Here is a 22,256-nt window from a genome sequence, read left to right on the forward strand (position 1 = left end):
TATTTCTTCTTTGGGATTTACGTTAACTTAGTATGTTAGCATGTTTCCCACCTTGCACGCTATTTCAATACTTATCATTATTTCACAGATTTTAACAGAAGATTAAATTGCCAAGAAGATACACTAAGACCACTGCTAGTGATGATGAGAACTCTTCTGTAGTTTACTTCATGGGATGTACAAACTGAAATTAGAAGCTACTAGTTGCTGCTTGCTAACCGTAATGATTGTAATTTATATGGATTAAGAAAGAGGACAGAGGGCCTGCCTGGTGGTGCAGTGGTTAAGTTCGTGCACTCTGCTTCAGTGGCCTGGGGTTCACAGGTTTGGATCCTGGGCATGGACCTATACACCACTCATCAAGCTAGGCTCTGGCAGTGTCCCACATACATATTAGAGGAAGGCTGGCACAGATGGTAGCTCAAGGACAATCTTCCTCACCAAAGAAAAAGAAAGAAAGAAAGCAAACAGGATACTTTGGTTTTCAGATACTAAATCGGATACTCTGATTTCTCTTTTTTGATTACCACCTCTCCCCCAATCAAACAACAAAAAATGCACAGTACAAAGTGTTTCAAATATTGCTTCCTCATCGGTAGGATACGTTAAATTTGTCAATTAAAGAACACACAACAAACTGCATATTGCAAATGATGATGTATGTTTTCAAACTGGTCTAAGGCTGGAACCCCAAGATAAACAAAAGCAAAAAATTTACCTCTGTGACACGTAGTTGTGATGAAGCAGCCATATAATCTGATTCTAATTTGTTCTTCTCGGAGATCACTGTAGTATTTTGAAGAATTAAATCTACTTTTTTTATATGCAAAGAAGTACAACTCTAGAAACAAAAACCCCTAAGAGTTTAATTTATTTTACACTAAGAAAAATAATAGTTTTTTTAAAAAGACAAATTTATACACCATGAAAAAAATAACATTTTTCTACTGTGACTGATACTTCTCTCAAATAGTTCTTTTTATAACTATTTCTTACAAGAGAATTTTCAGTTTTCCTGTGTATTTAGTCAAGTCATCTGGAATAAAATAATTTAGCTTAATGAGTGCTTTTAATGAATTTATCGACCTATAAGGAGAAATGTCAAACAATACAGCAAGCTGAAACTAATAAAAATGCCTTGCTAAGATTTTACTATCTTATCTACCTATTATAAAAAAAAGACTAATATTACAAAAATGCCTTACCTTTATCAGGTCTGTTAATTCGGTAACAAGTTTTGCTTTTTGAACATGTATTTCTTTGATTTTAGCACTTGCTTTTCGCTCTTCTTCTTCGAGGTTGCAAGTATCCTGTTCCATCAGCTTTAAACTGTAAGAAACAAATAATGATGGAGAAATCAGAGTTAAACACAAGAATTGAACCCAAATCCTTAGGTCCCCTACTGTTTTATGGTCTACTTAGTAATACCACTCAGAGTCCAAACTGCTAGCTTCTAGATTAAATCATCATGCTATGCAACCACTCGCAATCAAAACATGTTTGTTGAGATATATCATGTGCCCAGCATAGTCCAGGTAATGCTAATGGTATAGGATCTGGAGTCAAAAAAGACGGATTTGAATTTCCTCTTTGCCACTAATGAACAGCATAAGCAGACAAGTTGCTCTTCTGAGCTTCAGTTTCTTCACGTGCAAAGTGGAAATAACAATAGTACTACTTCTTCTCTAGGGCTACGGTGGCTATCAACATTGTTTACAAACACAGTCTCTTCCCTCAAGGAGCTTAACTGGGGAGATTTGATTAATAGGTAAAAAAACATAATGAAAAGACAATACAACAATCCTGAAAGTTAATACTTTCCTCTTTACTTTAAGATGAAGAAACTAAGGCTCAGAAGTTAATTAAGTTACTTAAGAACACAGATATTAAGTGGTAAGATGTGGTTGGCACCAAAGCCAAAGTGCTTTCCACTACACTATGTTGCCTCCAGAGAAAAAGCAAGAACAAACGATGGAAGCAACAATATACAAGAATGAACAAGTTCAGTGGATGCTGCAGAGCAGCCTGAATTGTACATGGAAGAGAGTGTTGGGGTGGCTAGGGAAATAAGTTAGCATGAGTAGAGTGAAACAAGACTCTGAAAAACTTGAAAGTCAATCTAAGGGAAAGCAGTGCTTAATTAAATTTCATATAGTAACAGTAGGAAGCCACAAGAGATATTCTTGAATGGGGTAGGAACACGAAAAAAAGATAAATTTAACAACAGTATTCTGGATGCCTGAATGGTGAGGGGACTAGTCAGGAAGAGATCAGGAACCAGGTCACCACTGCAGTATTCCAAAGTGAGTAACAGTAGGTATGAGACAGCAGGATGGTAATGGGTATGAAAGGTCATTTTACTAGAAAAATCAATGCTACATACTGAGGAGAATGTTTAGTTTTAAACCATGGGTCCAATACAGCAGTTGAACAATAAAGGTTAAGTGTCTTGTAAATGACTAAGGATAGAAATGAAGTGAAGGGTTAAAGTTGTAAAAAGGCTTAAAGTTGAAAAAATTCTAGACAGCTAGACTTAGATATATCTTGCTTTAAGCAACCCAGGTACGTTATTAACTTTTTAAACAAAAGTTAATGGGCAATTGTTTGCTTTAAAAAACAATAAAGAACAAATTTTCTTAATGCATTTCAAATATGATTTAATTTATGAATGTGTTTAGAAACATACTATATATATTAGGTAAGTGTAAACTTACATCCTACTCAAGGCAATGAGTTATCATTTATTATTAAAAACTGACTATGTCATTAATACCTTTATTCTACAAGAAAAAGCATAAAAGAATAATAACAACAAAAAGTTCTGAGCTGTGTGATGGTAGAACATGGGAAAAAACTTGAAACTGGAAGCCATGTTCCTTTCCCCTAGACTGAACACTGTAATAGCTTTCATCCCATCTTAGATATTCCAGTTTCTACAAAATATCTAAATTCAAAATAAAACTTTTAATCAGTTCTGAGAATAGTTGCCTGGGCTCTTACAGTACACTAGCAGTTTTCCTTTTGGAAAAGACATTTGAGACTATTCATATTTCGTACAGAATTCTGTGGAACACATGACCATTAAGGCCAAGCAGACATAATCCTACCTGTAACAAGGGAGATTACAACTGAGGCAGTGAGACAAACCTCCAGGTGCCCATTCTATTCCAGGAAAATCAGCATAACTTCCTCCTTACCCATTACTCTCCTTCAGAATTGGTGAGAAAACAAATAGCCTAATTTGATAATCTTACTGCGTATACCATCCCCTCCCCTCTCTCACCATTCTAAATTCAATGCACATATTATTCTGGATATTCATCTAGGTCAGTGGTTCTCAAAGTGTAGCCCACAGACTCCTGGGGATCCTTGAAACCATGGTTATAATAAGATGTGATTTGCCCCTCTCACTGTGTGGACATTTGCACTGATGGTGCAAAAGCAAGTGGGTAAAAATGCTAGTGCTTTAGAATGAATCAAGGTAGCAGCACCAGAGTGCATCAGAGTCATTAGATTCTTCACTGCCGTGCACTCAAAAATTTAAAAAATGGCAAATTCACTGAAGAATGTCCTTGATGACACAGTAAAAATTATTAATTTTATTAAATCTCAAGTCTTTAAGTATATATCTTTTTAATATTCAGTGAAATGAAACACGAAGTACACAGTACTTATAAAGCACTTCTGCTGTATACCAAAGAATGACAGTTGTCTCAAGGAAAGACATTCGTTTGAGGTGGGAGCTGGACTAGACACTCTTCATGGAATACCATTTTTACTTGAAAGAATGACAAACTATAATTATTCAGACTTGGGTATTTGGCAGACTTTTTCCCCCCAAAAGTGAATGAAGTGAGCCTATCATTTCAAGGAAAATAACTGAGAATATTTGTTGCCAATGATAAAATTCAAGCTTTCAAGTGAAAATTAGAAATTTGGCAAATCTGTATCCACCACTGTGAGCTTCCCAATTCTTACAGGCTGATGGGACTGGAGGTCAATGTCACTATTTTCTGATATTATACAATAAACAAAGATCTATGTGACTCGGTGAACCAATATTTTCCAAATGACCAATGAATGATGTAGCAAGATCATTTATGGGTAAAAGATGCACTTAATTAAGATTTCAGATTCCACACTGCAATTAAACTTTAACAAACCACACCTTGGCAAGTTTTGATGCAGTATTAAAGAAGAATATACACAAGTATTTGAAAAGTCTAATAAAGTACTCTTCCCTTTTCCAACTACGTATCTATGTGAGGCCAGGTTTTCCCCATATACTTGAACCAAAACAACATCTCAGAACCAAGAGAATACAGAAACAGATATGAAAAACAACTGACTTGATCTAAAGAGATTTATAAAAATGTAAAATAATGCCATTCTTCTTGCTAAATGTATCTCGTTTGGAAAATAGTTGTTTTTCATAAAGATTTATGTTAATGTATAATGGACTTATTGTCACTTTTAAATGACTTAAAAAATATTTTAAGCATTCTCAGTATTAAAATTAGAAATTAAATTCTAATGTGGTAAATATCAATAGATATAATCCATATAAACAAACTTCTTCAGGGTCCTCAATAATACTTAAGCATAGACAGGGGTCTGCGATAAGAATAGCTGATTAGGGAATAGAAAAACTCACAACACTTAAGATTCACCTCCCTTTGCCCTGTGGACTAAAATTGTGTTTTGGGTAGTAGGATTAAAGTTTGAGAGACAGATTATTACAAAACCTGCTTGTGGGATGGTGTCGTCATTATAGGGTATAACCAATAATATCCTCATAGCGCTTTGTACCACCCCCTAGCCCCACCCGAAAAGGCTAAAAAGATACCTTCCTAGTTTGGAACTAATTTTCTGTTCCAGTTGTCTTTTCTTGGTTTTCCTTTCAAGAAGCTCCTTCTTCTTTTGTCTAAGTTCATTGTCTTTGTGTTCGAGACGTTTGTTTGTCTCATGTAAGGCAATCAAGTCTGATTCCACTGCTTGCAATTTTTTATTAATTTCCTATGGAATATTCAAAATTGTTAGTGTATCTTAAAAACAGTTCTAGTTAAAGTATTATAAATTCAGTTAATATTCTTTTCTAAAATCCAAATCAAAATAACCAACCTTTAGCTGTTCCTCTAAGTGTCGTCTTTGCTCTAGATCTACAGTGACTGTGAGAAACTGGGCTACTTTTAGGGATGTGTTAATAGAAATAACTTTGTTTGAATAAAAAGAAGTTTTCACCACATACTTTTCTTCTGCTGTATAAATTTGTTTTAATCGGGTTTCTTGTATTACCTACAATGTAAAACAAGTATTAGCACACATCTAACAATAACTATATTTTTAAAAGGACTAAAGAATTAAAAATACAGATCAAGTGAATTTTAGAAGATCAAAATATACTACATGTACTTTCTTTTTTTCTTTTTACTTATCCAACATCTCTATAACAGTGGCTGATCCATTTCAGGTTATTATTTTGGAAAACAGTAAGAAAGACTAAGGAAGAGAGAATTGGGAGAAAACCAAACAACTAGCAAAGTCAGCCACGCTGCTGCTTCACTCCACAATCTCTCCAAGTAGGGAAATTGTGGAGCTTGTTCTCTCTACAGAAGAAATATCGGGAGCCAGCTGCCCAGGAGACCGAACTGTGTCGTCTCCACTAAGTCATTTAATCTCCTCTCCCCTCAGTTATATTGTTCAAAGGCACCTAATCTCACATTTAATTCCTGTATGTTTGGTGGAATACTTAATGGAAACACTTTTCAAGGATTTCAAAGACTTTTTTTGAGATCTTTTCTCTCAGGGACTTATACAGGGAGTTTCATAAACTAAAGCACATTCTAAACACCTTAACATTACTAGATCTATTTCTGTATATTTATAAAGAATAGCTTTTAGTATTGCAGCTTTTTCCAATCTCTAAAGGTTCATTACCAATATTCTTGTGGCTTGTTTCTTTCCAGAAGTTTACAGTCTAAGTGAAGAGGTAAGACATATTTAGGCACACTTAGTTTAGTAGGGTATAAACTGGCATCCATAAATGCTGAATAATTTGGAATAAAGGGAAAGCCTAGATAAGGTTAGCCTACCCAAGCTTCATGAAAATAAATTTTAAACTGATTTAAACTGCTGGAGATGATGAGGAAAGGGCACTCCCAGCAAAAAGAACATCGTAAGCTAAGGTCAGCAGAAAAGTTAACCAAAGGGGAGAGTCTCAGCAATTATGAGAGAATAATGCCATAAACAGGGTATAATCATTGTTAGAGAACCTAAAATGTTAGGGTACGATAATAAAGCAAAACTTACAGTAAAGAATATATTTTTATTCTAAGGGAGAAATACAGCCATTACAGAAGGACTGAGAATATAAAGGCAGGAAATTTCCTCAATGAAGGTTTATATCTTCTGAATGGCGGCCAAGATAATACCAGGTGTCTAAAATACTTCCTGACTTTGCTCTATCTAAGTGTCTCATCATAATTTATAGAGTATTTATACATGACACATAACTGAGCTGGGCTTCAGAAGAATAAAGTACAAGAAACATTCAATGTGTTCAAGCATTTTTAAAATATCAGCACTTATATAAAACCGGAAAGATTAAGGCTAACAGAAAATACCTGAAAACAGATGAAGGGGAACATAAGAATTCATCTCCCTTTTAATGTAAATTATATGAATTCAATGCTCTTTCTCTAGTACAAACAGTAGAATTAAAGCTTTCTAGGTGACTTTAACACTTTGTTTAAAGGTAAAAGTACATAAAAATAATTCAATTTGAAGCACTATTCAAAAAGTAAAAATGATTTTCTAAGTGCAGTATCACTCCTTTCTGCCCCAAAGTAAAGTTATGAAAGCCCTCACCAAATTTTCTAGACTTTCTGCAACAGTAGAACTCCTACTACCCTTACTTTCAGAGATAGCCCTACCTACCCCTGAAGTTATGACACAAATTGGTTTGGTCAGTGCATATGGTCGTCTTTTCTAAACCCCAGTGAATTAAGACAGAAGAGAGGTACACGGAGAGTTTTATTTTTGGTTTCCCCAAATGATCACTGTAAGAGGATGCAATTTTTAATCAAAGACGCAGGCAACTTACAATAATTAGCTCGTTTTTGTAAAATCGGTTGCTAATGAGCCATTTCTATTTTCTGTTAATGAAATACATTAAAGCCCCCAAATTACAAATTAATTACCCTAGGGGTACTTGTACACTGGTTGTTAAAAATTTAAAACTTTTGCTAGTAAATTCAATATTATAAGTAGCAGTTAGGTCTATAACTAGGTACTAGACGTGCACAAGCAGTATTAATATGGCAACTTGGTGTTATGGAAAACCCTGTTTTAGAAGAGATTTCTTCCGTTTCTACTCGTGATAAAAGCAACTAATGTGGTTTGCAGTCTTGGAGGTCACTCGTAAGGAGAAGAAAACTCCAAGCAGCACTAGCAGAATACAGGAACTAAGGGTTTATGTAGCTATACTAGCCAGGAAAATGGGATCCTATTAAGGGTGATCATTCATACACGGGATAATCTTAAATGGAAGCTTTTAGAGGGGAGGGCTGACCAAATCGGTTCTATATCCCAGCCTACCATCCTAAAGTATAATTTGTCTGAAAGATAATCCAGAATTCAAGAATTTACATGATCAAACAGTTAATACCATGTCTGAACACAGGTTTGTCAAGCAAGGCAGAACAATGCCAGGTATCTCTTTTCAAGTTTTAACTTTATTCCATTACCCTACAGGGATTATGTATTTATTTACTCTAGGTAAGCCCACATCACTCCCGTCATAAAGTATTAGTCAAAAGTCACTGTTTTATGTCATATTAAACACGTAAAATACAAAGATAATTTCCGTGTGGTTAAAAACAACAGAACGACACACTCTTTTAAATTCCTCACAATTTTTCCTTGACTTGAAGCTAGGAAGTTTAACAAAACCACGTTTTTGGTATTAATTCAGTACTCTCTTACCCGTTCAATTCTTTCTCTGGTCCTCTCAGTTCCTACAGGAACTTCATGAATATGATACTGGCAGCAAAGGTAACTCATGACAGGATCAGGTGCATCAAATAACTCGCGTAAATAAGAGAAAAACCCATATGGTCTGAAAGGAAAACCACCTGCTAGATTTTTCTTCTTAAAATATCATTTTAAAAAATCTGATAGTTACAAATGGCCAATAAACAATAAAATATAAATTATTTAACAACGGTACAGAAAAAGAAAAGTCTTTTTTCTTTGTTTTAAAATCACCTAATATTGAGATTTATTCCTTGTCAGAAAAGTTTAAAATTAATATATTTATGATTACAATTCATTAATCTGTTTTTTTGTTGTATCTTTCATTGCTTTTATATTTAGAATGTCTACTTACATCCAGAGTTAAGATGTTTACTTATAGCTATTTTATAATTGCAATTTTTCCATTTAGTCCTTCTGGAAATTATTTTGGCATTATGAAGTGATGATTTATCATTTTATTTTCCCAATAACTAACCAACTATCTTAGTATCTTTCATCAAATATTGTTCCACTGATCTGAAACATCACCATCATAAACTAGTTATACCACGATCCATTCCTGGCCTAGACTGTTCATTACTTTAGACTTAAGGAGAGATCCTTCAGAAGGGAATAATACAGCTTATATCAAAAACATTTATGTGACAGAAATAATTAAAATATATTTAAGAAGAAATGATTATTTAATATTCAAACTAACAGGTTAGTTCTAATAACATTTTGAAGACTTACTTTAGTTCATTTAGAGATCTTGAAGGTGCTCTGTCTGCATGTGAAACCCTGGGAGCAACAACAGCATTTACTCTTAATTTTTTATTGTCACGAACCTGAATATAAGTGAAAAATACTATTTTAATTATCATATACTAACATTCAAAATGATTTTTAAAGTTACCATATTCCTATTGGCATTCATGGGATGATCAGTAATTTGAACATTGACTGGATATTTTAATGGTATGTACTTAGAAAATAGTTGTGTTTTTATATTGCAATTATGTATTTTTACCAAAAGAGTACATTTCTTTTGTTATTTTCACTGATAAATTCTATTAAAGTTAAGAAAGCAGTAACACCAAAACTGTTTCAGAAAACAGGAGGAAGGGACATCTCCCAAGTCATTTTACGATTCCAGCATAATCCTGATACCAAGACCTGACAAAAATGTTACAAGATCCCTCATGAACACACATGTGAAAATTCTTAACAAAATATTACTAAAAAGAATCCAGCAATATATGAACGGTATACATGACCACGTAGAGCTTTTCCCAGGAATTCAAGATTGATGTAATATTCAAAAATCAACCAATCTAATTTATCGTATTAACAGAATAAAGTACAAAAGCCCTATTACGATCTCAGATGCAGGAAAAATATCTGATAAAATTCAACAGCCATTCATGACAAAAATTATCAGTCAACTAGCAACAGAAGGAAACTTCCTCAACCCGATAAAGGGCACCTATGATAAATGTACAGCAGACATAATACTTAATGGTGAAATATTAAGTGCTTTCCCCCTAAGACTGGGAACACTTCTAACCTTGCTACTTCTCTTCAACAATGTCCTGGAGGCACTAACCACTGTAGTGAAGCACAACAAAGAGGTAAAAGATTGGAAAGGAAAAGTAAACAGGTCTATTTACAAAGATAAGACTTTCTACAAAGAAAATCCTATGGAATCAACAAAGGAACTACAGTCACGCACTGCATAACAATGTTTTGGTCAACGACAGACCACATATACAACAGTGGTCTCATAAGATTAGTACCATATAGCCTAGGTATGTGGTAGGTTATACCACCTAAGTTTGTATAAGTAAACTCACGTTCGCACAACAATGAAATCACCTAATGATGCATTTCTCAGAACATAACCCCATCATTAAACAATGTATGACTATACTACATTTCAATAAGTGAATTCAACAGTCTCACAGGATACAAGATCAATGCAAAAAAATCAACTGTATGCCAATACACTAGCAATGAACAACCGGAAAACAAATTTTAGAAATCCATTTATAACAGTGTCAAAATATCATGAAATACCTAAGAACATAGTTAACAAAAAATGAGCAAGACTTAATACACTGAAAAAGCCCAAACAATGCTGAGAGAAATTAATGGAGGTATGATGGGATGGTGGAATGGAAGATTCTCAGGGTGGCACGAATTAGCAATTCTGAAACTACTTTCACAGCATTCTAAGCTTAAACAAATGAGTAAATATATTGATGACAAGGGGGGCTATGTTTTTCACTGCTACAGAAGGAAATTATAAATATGCAAGGGAGAAAGACTAGAAGGAACCCTATTGTGTTGGATTGTAACTGAAGTATCAGTGTGAACTGATGGTGCACTTATGCTCTCTTGTTCTCTAGATAACATAGAAATGGATACAAAGGTTTGCATGCGAAGGCTTAGAAGCAATGAGACACTAGCAGCAATGAATACATCTGGTACCCAGATTTGGGTTTCTAAAAGGAACTAGGGTTCTTTAGGAAAAAGGCAGATTGTAAGGACCAGACAGAGTATTCAAGATGAGTCAATAATCTTGCTCTGACAAAAAGTATATAGTGCTCAAAATACAATGGCAAAATACAAGCAGGATACAGGAGTCAACTTGAAGAAGGTCTCACTGGCCAAATCTGGGACAATTTGAGCATTAAAATAAATAATAATAGTAATGGATTATAATCCATGAAAAAAACAAATTCTAGGGCCTACTGGTTAAGTTCAGCATGCTCTGCCTCAGTGGCCTGGGTTCAGTTCCTGGGCACAGACCTACACTACTTGGTGGCAGCCGTGCTGTGGTGGTGACCCACATACAAAATAGAGGAAGACTGGAACAGACGTTAGCTCAGGGCAAATGTTCCTCAGCAAAAATAAAATAAAATTCTATGAATCAACAAATAAATAGAAAAGAAAAAGCCCTCCCTTCTAGTAGAATGCCAACTAATAAATATAGAAGAAATGATTGAGTTAGAATCATTAATGGTTCTTAAACCAACTACGAAGTTTCATGAAGAACAGGATATTTTCAAAGTCTCTAAGTATTTCCATACACATAATTACAAGGACAGAAGTAGTTTTGTTATAATGCTTGTTTTGAAGACAAATTTGTTTCAAGCAATTGATATATTAGGGGACAATTTAAACACTACGTGAATTTCACATTGCTTATGTACAATTACATCTACAAGAAACACAAAGTTTTCTCTAGGTAAATGCAGAAAATTGCACCGAATTGAACTGAGCTGTGTAGGAATACATACAATCTGTGTGCAAATACAGACACACACACCCCCTCTCTCAAACATGTACCACCTACTTCAGTTTACCACATGTGTGATACTCAACCACATTTGGTGTTACAACCTTCCATCCAATTTCAGTTAAGTGCTTTATAATTGCTTTACCTAGTACACAATTCACAAACTGAATCCTTCCAATGCCTACTTCCACAACCCAACTTCAGGTCTTTTTAAAAACAAAACACCATATTTACTCTATTTGTGTATTTAACAATTTAACATGTATAAAATCATGCTACTATTTTTTCCCCCACAGGCCCTTTGGGTTTTTATTTCACAATTTTGCATAGCATAGTGATTTTTAGGAATGTATATATTAGGTTATAGCAAAACTGACTTTACTTCACAATGGAGAAATAAAGCAAATAGGGAAAAATGTAAACAATTAGAGAATCTGAGTAAAAGGTATATAGAAGTTACACATATGACTCTTGTGACTTTTCTGAAAGTTTGAAGTTACATCAAAATAAGAAATTATTTAAAAAAAAAGAAAAAGAGGAGTGGAGGTATAGATGAAACAATATTGGCCATGAGTGAATATATCAATGATACTAGTATGTAGGGTTGATTTAAGTTTTTAAGATCTATTGTTTCAGTGGTTACACTAAATAAAACTGAATTACACAATGAGAAAGTAATTTCCCTTTCAATATAACTCATACCAAGGAGAAAGTTACACTATGGTGTCAGCATGTCCTTAACTCCTTATAATTTCCTTTCTTTAAAATCATGCTATCTGCTTTCAGTAAGCAACAGCATGGATCCAGGATTTACTAAAATTGTTTTAATTGTCTTTATTGTTATGCAAATTATGTCGTCCCCCCCCCCCCCAGAATGGTAGTGATATTATACTTCCTTTTGGAATATTCTGTTTGAATAACAAAGTGAAGTGATTTAAAAAAATATATTAAATAATAGTATAGTTGGTACCCAGATACAGCAGAAATGGTGTGCTAGTGCATGGAAGATGCAGAAATGGTGAAAACTGTGAAGATGGTCTGTAAGTTACTGAAAGATGGGCAACGGTATTCTAGTAGATACAATTATAAGGAGCAGTTACGTACAACAAATATCATAATTTAAAATATGCACACAAAAAGCCATACATGTAAGAGCAAGTTCTGGTCCTACTGATGAGAAGCTATGAAAAGTTCATTGATACAGCACAATAAAAAAATAAAGGTCAAATTTTTAGGAACCTATGCCACATTATCAATATATGGTTCAAATCCCTAGCACAAAGGAAGCGTGAGTTTTTTGTGGCAAATCAAGCTACTCGGTATAGGCTAAACTGGCCATTTGCAAAACAGAAATCAGTGCTATGTCTCACAGACTTGCAGTCTAAATAACCTACTTCTTCAGTGAGCTTTGACACCAGATCAGTACCTCACTGGTTAGGCTTAAACAATTCTAACATACACAGATATTTAACTCTTTGGAGTCCATTTTATAATTTTACACATCCAACCATTCTATCCAGTCACCTTATATTCACGTTCCCTGCCAACTCCCAAACCAGAAGTAGGGCAATATGGTAAAAGACAGACAAAGTAAGGATTCTTCCCAATCACTGTGTACCAGAGAAACAGAGGACGACTTGAGCTGATTCACGGTCCTGTCCTCACTTAGACTTACTAGCAAAGGTTTAAACAAAACAATACCAAATCTAAGCCTAATCTTTACGAGGCTTTTAAAGAAGTAGAAGGCATAACGCAAAAGGAAAAAGAAATCTTACTGACAATAACAACATACATAGCTAATAATATGTATTATATAGACACACAGTAAATGATAGAAACAATAATAGCTAACAAGCACTGTTCTAAATACCTTTTCATTTATTAACTGATTTAATCCTCAAACCATCTTTTGAAGCAGATATATCTTCATTTTACAGACAAGGAAATTAAGGCACAAAACACTTAGGCAACTTGCACAAGTCAGTAGCAAAGTCGGAATTCAAATCTTGGCAGCCTATCTGCAGAGTCTCTGCTCTTAACTATGAAGCCACGCTGCCTTTCAGGGTCTTAGATTCTCGGTCATGGTGTTTTTCTAGCCAGATGTAGGATTCTCATTCTTCTTAAAGAGGTTTTATTTATAATAATAAGAAACAACATCATACTGATTTCCCCTCCAAAGAAAAACTGAGTTCATTTCAATACATTTCCAAAAAGGATGTCTAAGACCAAAGGCTCATCGTTACGATGTTTCTTTCTCTTAAAATAATGTGACAGAATTAGTATTCATATTAATTCCAAATGATAATTCCAAAATATGTTACAGATGGAATTATGGGCTGTTCTTCCTCTTATAAAACCAATTCATTCCCCAATAATGGCATAAATAGGAAAGAAATTGGCAAAATTAAATGATTTTTACACAAGCATTACTGCTAGTAAAATTAGTCATTATCATTTTTTGCCCTAGTTTGAGGTTAAAACTCAAGCACTGGAAGCTAAGTGCTAAGTGAGTCAAAGTATTATGTGGTTAGTACTTGCCTCTCTGAGAAAAACCTCCATATCTTCCTGACTTTCAAATACAAAAGCTCTCAAGTCATTCAATGGAATATGATTTTCAACATATTTGGCATTTTTATTATCTTTCATATTGATCTAAACAAAACAAAAAGAAAATTTAAGTTAATTTTCAAGAAACCCAAAGTGATTACTAGAACATAATTATACTTTACACCTAGATTTAACTAAATTTAATACTTGAGAAAAACGAAGACAAAAAAAGAACAACTTGGTATTGAAGAGCCAACATTTTAAAATGTCTATTTATTACCCAGAAGCATCCAAAACATAGTAAAACAAAAGCCAAGACTTGAATAGCACCTGGTACATAACAATTTTGATACTATCTAAGAAATAACTTAAGTTCTCTTCTGGTCAGCTCACTGAAAACATTTGAAATAGGCTTACACTGTAACGTAGAGTATAAACATTTCTCATCTGTCCCCAAACTTTTAATATTTTTCTCCTTAATCTTCAAGAGGAAGTCATACTACACACGGCAATAACTGATCAGTATAAAAACACAAAGAATTGAACAAAACTTTATGAAACTAACGAAAAAAACTTGCCATGGATTAATTGTAACTAACAGTGCTTTCAAGAAAAACCCTAGGTTTGCACCACTAGAACATAATTTATTTTAAAATTACTAACTAATTAGGCGTTTCTGCATGTGAGGCTCAACGCTATGGAAGGTAGTAATAGGTCAAGAAAACAAATTGTTTCAAGAAGAGTATCTTCTATTATTTATTGCAGATGATAAGTATGTTGAAAAGCAGAGCATGTTAAAGCTCCTTAACAGAGCTATATAAAAAATGCTATCTATGGAATTTTAGATGATTGATACATCACCTCTAGCAGATGGAAATCAGCTTTCTTGAAAAAATAAAGATTTATGAAACAGAAGGTATTTATGTATTATATATCTAAAATGCAGCATACTAGTTAACAGCTAGGGCTCTGGGGTCAGACAGATGTTGCTTCAAATCCTACATCTGACCTTGACCAAGTACTACCTAAATCTCTGAAAGCTTTAGTTACATTCATCCATAAAACGGGCATAGTAAAACAGTTTATATCTCATGGGACTAAATGTGGATTAAAAAGATAACACAATAAAAAAAAATTAGTACAGTGTTTGTCATATAAATGTTGGCCAATATTACTCTATTTTAAATTACAGAATATCAATCACTGTAGAAAAATGGGAAAACTGATAGATAAGCAAACAAAAAAATTAAAGCCACATCAAATACCAACAGACATAAACACTACAGACATTTAGTATCTACCGTTTCGTAATTTTTTTATACCAAATTACTTTATTGGGAAGGAATGATACAAATGAAAGAAAAACCTAAGTGGGTATTTGCTACAACTTAGAGAAAGGGTAAAGTAACCCAAATATGACCATAGGAAGTCATCTTTTTTATAGCTATGGATAAGCCAGCCTAGGACTTAGCTCTCACTGTCACTCTCCCCCAGTGTGTACTTGTTAGAGATATTCTGACATGTCAGATTCTGGGGGCCCCATCTTGTATAAGTTGGTTACATGGACATTTAATTCTTTGATGACTTTCATCTGCTCATTTAGGTAATGAGTCTCAAGGAAGTCACACAAGTAGGGGTCATATCTGTCACTGGTTAGTTTGTGTATTTCCAGCAGTGACCGACTGACAATCTTTCAAGTGTAGTGCACACTCCATTGCATTTGCAATCTGGTTTTCTGACATTGTGAAGAAAGATCTGGCCACCTTGTTGGTTCTGCAGCTTCATCAGCTTCTTAGCATGCTCTTTCTCCTCATGAGATTGGTGAAGAAACTATTTGGCAAAGTTCTTCAAAACCACATCTTCACAAAATAGCAAGACACAAACAGGTAGACATAGGAAGGGTAGCACTTCCAGATGATCTAGTGGTTGATGGCAGACTCCTGTTTCACAATTTTTTAAAATGAAACCTTTCTATACATCCTATCCTGTTACCTGTTTTATGATTGAATAACATGTCATAAATGTCCTTTTATATTCTTAAATAGACACCTACAGCAACATTCTTAATGGCTGCATAGTATCCCATTATAAGGATATAGAATAATTTATGTAACCAATCAATATCTTTGGAAATTTTGTTCTTTGCCCCATCATTCTGCTATTATAAACACTACTTTGAGGATATAACTGTAAATAAATATTTGCACACTTTAATTCTAGATTGGAACTATTAGAAATAACTCACGGAAATAGACTGCTAAGTGACAAGTTATATGACTAAAATTTGAAGTTTATATGTTGCTAACTCACCTATGGAAGTGGTAGCATTTCAACTAGATTTTGAAGAGTTAGGTAAGTGTGTAGGGGATTCAGCTGGAAGGAGGTGGTAGGAAAGGGGAAGGATTACTCCAGGAAGGGTCAAAAAAAAAAGCAGAGTATATCCCTTTATCTCAAAGATTCAAATATAATTCAAAATGTAAATATATGCCAGCTAGTAACTTGGTGATAGGCCTCTATTATGAAATCAAGTGACAAGAGGATGCAAATTTAATAAAGTTATGAAGTACTGAGGTTGGCATTTTAATAAAAACCTGTTGACAATTACATTTGCATTATAACTTATTATATGAGGGATCACAATATTTTTTCTTCTATTTTCTTTCAATCCTTACCAGATTGATCAAAACAATAGTGTTTGCATCCAAAATAGATATTTCCTTCTTGATCTCGCAAAAAAATTCTAATAATACATACCCGAGCAAGAAGAGAATACAGTATTAAGCATGTTAATTTTGCCAATGCAATATAAGATATAATAAAAGACAAAGAACTATACAAAATGATTTTGAATAAAGTATAACACAAACTTGAGTTACAGAAAATAGAGCTTTTCATGAATCCTGCAAGGATCAATAGTGATTTCTAAAGTAAAAAATCATCTAGCAAAAACAATCTTTATGTCATTTTGGGGTAAGTTTTAAGTTTATATTATATATGCATATCTAATATACCATTACCAAAAAATGTGGTTTTTAATTTTTCACCCCTTTCCATGGCCAAACTTATTAAATATTTTAGATGGAAATCCTCCTAGTAAATCCATGGCCACACTTCATTAAATGATTTAGTAAATACAGCCTATCCTATTCTTGATGACTCATGATCATCAATAAGAGGTATCAAATGTTTATGAGGTCAATAAACTGCTGGCTTCATTCTTAGAATCCTCAGAAGGCCCTATTTTTGTAGCAGGTGATTTTCTTGTCTATCCTCTGTCAGGCGCCCCATACCAACATAATTGTTTATAGCCATTCTCCACCCCTTCGGCAACATTTACTCTATTGCCTGCTATAACCTAAGAATAGCAATTGCCAGAAGGAACCAGCTAACCATGCTAATTTTACACATGATGCTTAGTCAAAAAGCTGCCAGTTTCATATTCCTTTCTAGAAAAGCTCACAGGTTTACTGATCAAGGGCCCTTTAAAAAGCTCATGTATGGCTTAAGCAATATGCAAGATGCCACAAGTTTGATAAAAGAAAAACAGTGAGTTAAGAAGACTAAGAATTTTTAAAGCAATAAAAATCCACAATGATTGCAATAATAAAACTAACAGATGCTAGCAAGATGAACAAATTCCTTACCGTGAGCATTATGGGCTCACAGACTCTCTGCTTAAATTTGTTTCTGTTATTTCTTAGCCATAAAACAGCATCGTACGTGTCACGGTATCTCTGTCTCAGCTTGTCTTCTTTTTGATTCATAAGATTGTCAAAACGTACAATATGCTCCTCCACGTCTAAAATTGGAAAATAAAACAAACTATGGTTTCTCTGAAAATTTTAATTAGTGAAGTAATCTACTAGCAATATAAAAGAATATCTTAGATCTAAAAGTTAAAAACACCACTTAGCAAGTACTTAGTACAGTGAAAAAGACCCACCCTGGACAAATCATTCTCCAATTTTCAAAAACCTGGGATAAATGATGATCTTTAAGATATCAAAAATAAATAGGTCTCTCATCATGTTGAATACCTTAAAGTTACACAATGTTATGTGTCACTTACATCTCAATAAAACTGGAATAAATGAATGTCAAGAACAAATAAATAAATAGGTCATGTACAAAAGAATGAGAAAACATTAGATTTCCTATCAGAAGACAATCACAATAGGGCTTTAAAATTCTGAGAGAAAAAATTATTTTCAACCTAGAATTGTATATGCACCACTGAGAAAAGGGGATAATGAAATACAGATATTTTCAGGGATGCAAAGACTTTGAAATTAATTTCCAAATATCTCTTTGTAGGAGGTTACCTGAAGAAGTACTCTCACAAAATGAGGAAGTAATGTACGAAAAATGAAGACACAGAATTCAGGAATAACTTTATCCAACACAGAAAAGGTATGAGACAAATCCCAGATGACAGCCATGCTCTAGGCCGTAAGAACAATCACTTTGGATGGAAGGAGGAGGATGGAAGGCTCCAAAACTCAAAGGAATGCCTGATAAGATAGCTTTTTGTTTTTTTTTTTTAATTTAAGAAAATGCTAGACCAAGTGTTTTTTTAAAAAAAGGTAAATCAAAACCTTTAAAAAAAGCTATCAATGAAAGGAAATTAGATGATAATGCACTATTTGGCTCTGCTGTGAACAAGCTGCATTGCTGTAATAACATAAATAATACTTAGTATTTCCAGCTTTTAGAATTAACCTATAAACAGATCACATAAAAATTAATTATGGTTCTCAATAAAGTACGTTTTCAGCCTTGAAAATAAAAAAGGAGTACAGATTAGAGAATTTAGAATGTGACAAGGGAGGAAAGTAAAAAAGAAGAATGAGAGACTAATATTTTTAGCTTATAAAGCAAGCATTCAAGCAACATTAACAACTGTTAAACGACAAAAAAAGATATAAGAATGGTACTAGAGCCAGCCCGGTGGTGTAGTGGTGAAGTTCGTGTGCTCTGCTTTGGTGGCCCAGGTTTTGTGGGTCTTGATGCCAGGTACAGACCTACACAACACTTATCAAACCATGATGTGGTGGCGTCCCACATACAAAATAGAGGAAGAATGGCACAGACGTTGGTTCAGCGACAATTTTCCTCAATCCAAAAAAAAAGAGGAAGATAGGCAACGGATGTTAGCTCATGGCCGATCTTCCTCACCAAAAAAAAAAAAAAAATAGTACTTATAATAAATGTTAATGATTAATAACCAATATTAATATAATAATCCCATTTGAGGAATTACAATAGGGAGAGGAGGTGTTATGAGCTTAAATCTATGTCTAAAGTAACAAAAGGTAATGTCTAGGGGCTGGCCCTGTGGCCAAGTGGTTAAGTTCACATGCTCCACTTTGGCGGCCCAGGGTTTCACCGGTTCAGATCCTGGGCACAGACATGCCACTGCTCATTAAGCCATGCTGAAGTGGCATCCCACATAGCACAACAACAAGGACCTACAACTAGAATATACAACTATGTATGGGGGGTTTTGGGAGAAAAAGAAGAAGGAAAAAAAGAAAAAAGAAGACTGACAACAGACATTAGCTCAGGTGCCAATCTTTAAGAGAGGGGGAAAAAAGATATAATGTCTAAAATTGATTACTCAAGCTGTGGTGAAAGAATATGAAGATACATGAAGGACTATTTGAAAAAACTGCTGAAATAGTTCAAAGTGCTTACTATTCAGAGTGGGTCTGGAAGTTGGAAAAGGGTTGGGCCACCACACCTAGTACTTTGGTAAACATAAAAAGTGGGTTCTTTTTCTTATGGATCTTAGTCATATACTAAGCAGACAGAATATAAGATTTCCTCTTTCTGAATAATGCTATAGATCTATCCATGAGGTCTATAGGAAAGAAAAGCAAAGATGAAATTGGACAGTTTTCAAGGAGCAAAGTTAACAGAAGGTTCTAAGGTTACAAATAAAGAGCTTAAGTTCAATTTAAGAAATAACAGTGAGTGACTTTGTAAAGAAAATATTAGCAAAGCATTTTTAGAGAATTAAATCAATTCCCATAATCTGACATAAGACAATGGCCAGCTAATGGCAAATCATGGTACACGACAGATATGGGTAATTAAGGCACTAAGTTGGAAGAACTGAGCTGAGCTTCCTCAATAAGGAGATTTGAACATTTAGAGACATAATATCAGGAGAAGAAGAAAGCCCACTAACAGAGGTATATCTCCATTTTATAAACATCTCTTCATCCTGAGTTTAATAAAACTTACTCTTTTTTTCCTTCTCTAGAGTTTCCTTCTCTCTTCGCTTATCAATTATCTCCCCTTCACATAATGCCTTTTCGTCTTGAACTCGTCTCAGATCATTTGTAATGGCATCAATCTGGGGTTGAAGATTCTCGCAGTTTTCTGTGGTCTTCAGTTCATTTTGCAGATCTTCTATCATTTTGCGGGTATTACTTATTCTCCGCTGCCGGTCATGCTCTTCATTTCGTTTTACTGTTAAAGCCTGCTGAAGTTCCTCAATCTAATAAAACAAAAGTAAGTTAGTACTGGAAATTGCTTTTTCTCTTGGTTTATAAGTAATATAGTTTTACAGTCATATAGTTTTAAAAATGCAAACAATCTGAGGCCAGCCCCATGGCATAGTGGGTAAGTCTGCATGCTCCGCTTGGCAGCCTGGGGTTCATGGGCTCAGATCCTGGGCACAGACCTAGACACCACTTATCAAGCTACGCTGCGGCGGCATCCCACATACAATGTAGAGGAAGACTGGCAGAGATGTTAGCTCCAGGCCAAACTTTCTCACCAAAAATAAATAAATAAGCAATGCAAACAATCCAAGAACATGGGTGCTTTCCTCACTAACAGCTATCCTGCCAGAAAGAGACTGTTACTCCTTCTAGACTACTTGTATCTCTGTTTTATTTGTTCACTAATATATCCCAAGTACCTAAAGCAGTGCTTAGCATATAGTTAGTGCTCATTATTTACTGAATATACAAGATATTTATAAAGCCAATCAGCAGATTTCTAAATACCTATAGAAAGTAAATATATACTACACACCGTAAGACTGAAATTAAGATAGTCACATGATATATGATAGCCTTCCAATACAGTAGTAATAATAGAAATGATGATGAAGATTATGTCACCCTATTAATTTTAAACCAAAATAAACTACTTTCTTTCAATAAAATTATTTTCTACTAATACTTCAAAGTAATATTGTGAGATTTTAATCCTTAATCTGTATATTTAGATTTCTTGACTTACATTCAGGGTAAATTATTCAAAAAAACCCAGATCATATAAGTTGCCAGTGGAATTTTCATCAAAATCATACACAGTCTACCTAAGACAGAGTTAAGATTTTCTTTAAGACATACACACATACACAGACAAATATACACTTATAGACTCAATTTCTATTTTACAAAAATAGAATTTTCTATTAAATTAGATAAGGTTAACATCATCTAATTTGCTTATTGCATTAGGTCACGTTCTTTCCAAGTCCCATTTACTCCCTCCCCCTCTCCATTATAAAAATAACATTTATTATAAAAATTATGGAAAATACACAAACTTATAACAAAAATCACTTATAATCTTAATGTCCTTTAACATTTACATTTTAATGCCTACCTCTACCTATCTATAGAACATATGTTTTACTAAATGACATCACTAAAAACATACTGACAAGTTTTTCATTATTCCCTATGTCCTTGCAAAACAAAAACTGAATATTTGTATAATATCCTGTTATATGGATATACAACAATTTATTCCATTCCCTACTGTTGGAAATCTGGGTTCGTAACAATTTTTCCTTTCTAAAAATTTAGCTTTGTTGGTGTCAAGATAATGAACTGAACATATACTAAAATTCCCTCTCCTATACCAAACACGTAAAAGTGAGAGAAAAAAAAATTTGAAAAAATTAAGGTACATATATATCTGTGATTAGAAATTAACAATGTTTGGGGCTAGCCCCATGACATAGTGGTTAAGTTCAGTGCACTCCACTTTGGCAGCCTGGGTTCATGGGTTTGGATGCTGGGCACAGGCCTATACCACCAGTCAGCCATGCTGTGGAGGCATCCCACATATAAAGTGGAGGAAGACTGGCACAGATGTTAGCTCAGGGTTAATCTTCCTCAAGCAAAACAAAGAGGAAGACTGGCAACAGATGTTAGCTTAGGGCTAATCTTCCTCAGGGGAAAAAAAAATTAACAATGTTCAATAGGCCTAAAAGAAGGAAGCAGACAAGAAGCCACAGTGTGCAGCCAGGAGACCCATGAAGTCCAAAGCATTCAGGAAAATAGGCATATCAGGGAAGACAGGTATAGAATTAAGAATCACCAAACAAATGAGGAAGTCCAAATCCATCAAAAAAGGACAGGAAATTTAA

The 22,256-nt window shown here is 34.2% G+C and overlaps 1 protein-coding gene and 1 long non-coding RNA gene across 9 annotated transcripts in view; one reads left to right on the plus strand and one right to left on the minus strand.

Annotated features, from left to right (window-relative positions):
- Positions 1-22,256, plus strand: part of LOC139078687 (uncharacterized) — a 110,841-nt gene that overhangs the window by 55,848 nt on the left and 32,737 nt on the right. The window contains exon 3 of the long non-coding RNA XR_011531707.1: positions 18,176-18,271. This is a non-coding gene — a long non-coding RNA (uncharacterized lncRNA). The remainder of the gene's footprint in view (positions 1-18,175; positions 18,272-22,256) is intronic.
- Positions 1-22,256, minus strand: part of SMC5 (structural maintenance of chromosomes 5) — an 82,213-nt gene that overhangs the window by 21,384 nt on the left and 38,573 nt on the right. For all 8 annotated transcript variants that reach the window (XR_011531704.1, XR_011531705.1, XR_548638.2 and 5 more), the window contains exons 9-17: positions 20,108-20,363; positions 17,506-17,660; positions 13,853-13,966; positions 8,767-8,861; positions 7,984-8,116; positions 5,122-5,295; positions 4,847-5,016; positions 1,206-1,329; positions 719-841 (exon numbers count right to left, since the gene is read on the minus strand). Coding sequence is in view for 2 of the 8 variants with exons in the window: in XM_008543753.2 (XP_008541975.2) it covers positions 719-841; positions 1,206-1,329; positions 4,847-5,016; positions 5,122-5,295; positions 7,984-8,116; positions 8,767-8,861; positions 13,853-13,966; positions 17,506-17,660; positions 20,108-20,363 (1,344 nt within the window). In the remaining 6 variants the exon portion in view is untranslated. The remainder of the gene's footprint in view (positions 1-718; positions 842-1,205; positions 1,330-4,846; positions 5,017-5,121; positions 5,296-7,983; positions 8,117-8,766; positions 8,862-13,852; positions 13,967-17,505; positions 17,661-20,107; positions 20,364-22,256) is intronic.

Source organism: Equus przewalskii, chromosome 22 (genome assembly GCF_037783145.1).
Source record: "Equus przewalskii isolate Varuska chromosome 22, EquPr2, whole genome shotgun sequence".
In the NCBI taxonomy this organism is placed as follows: Eukaryota; Metazoa; Chordata; class Mammalia; order Perissodactyla; family Equidae; genus Equus; species Equus przewalskii.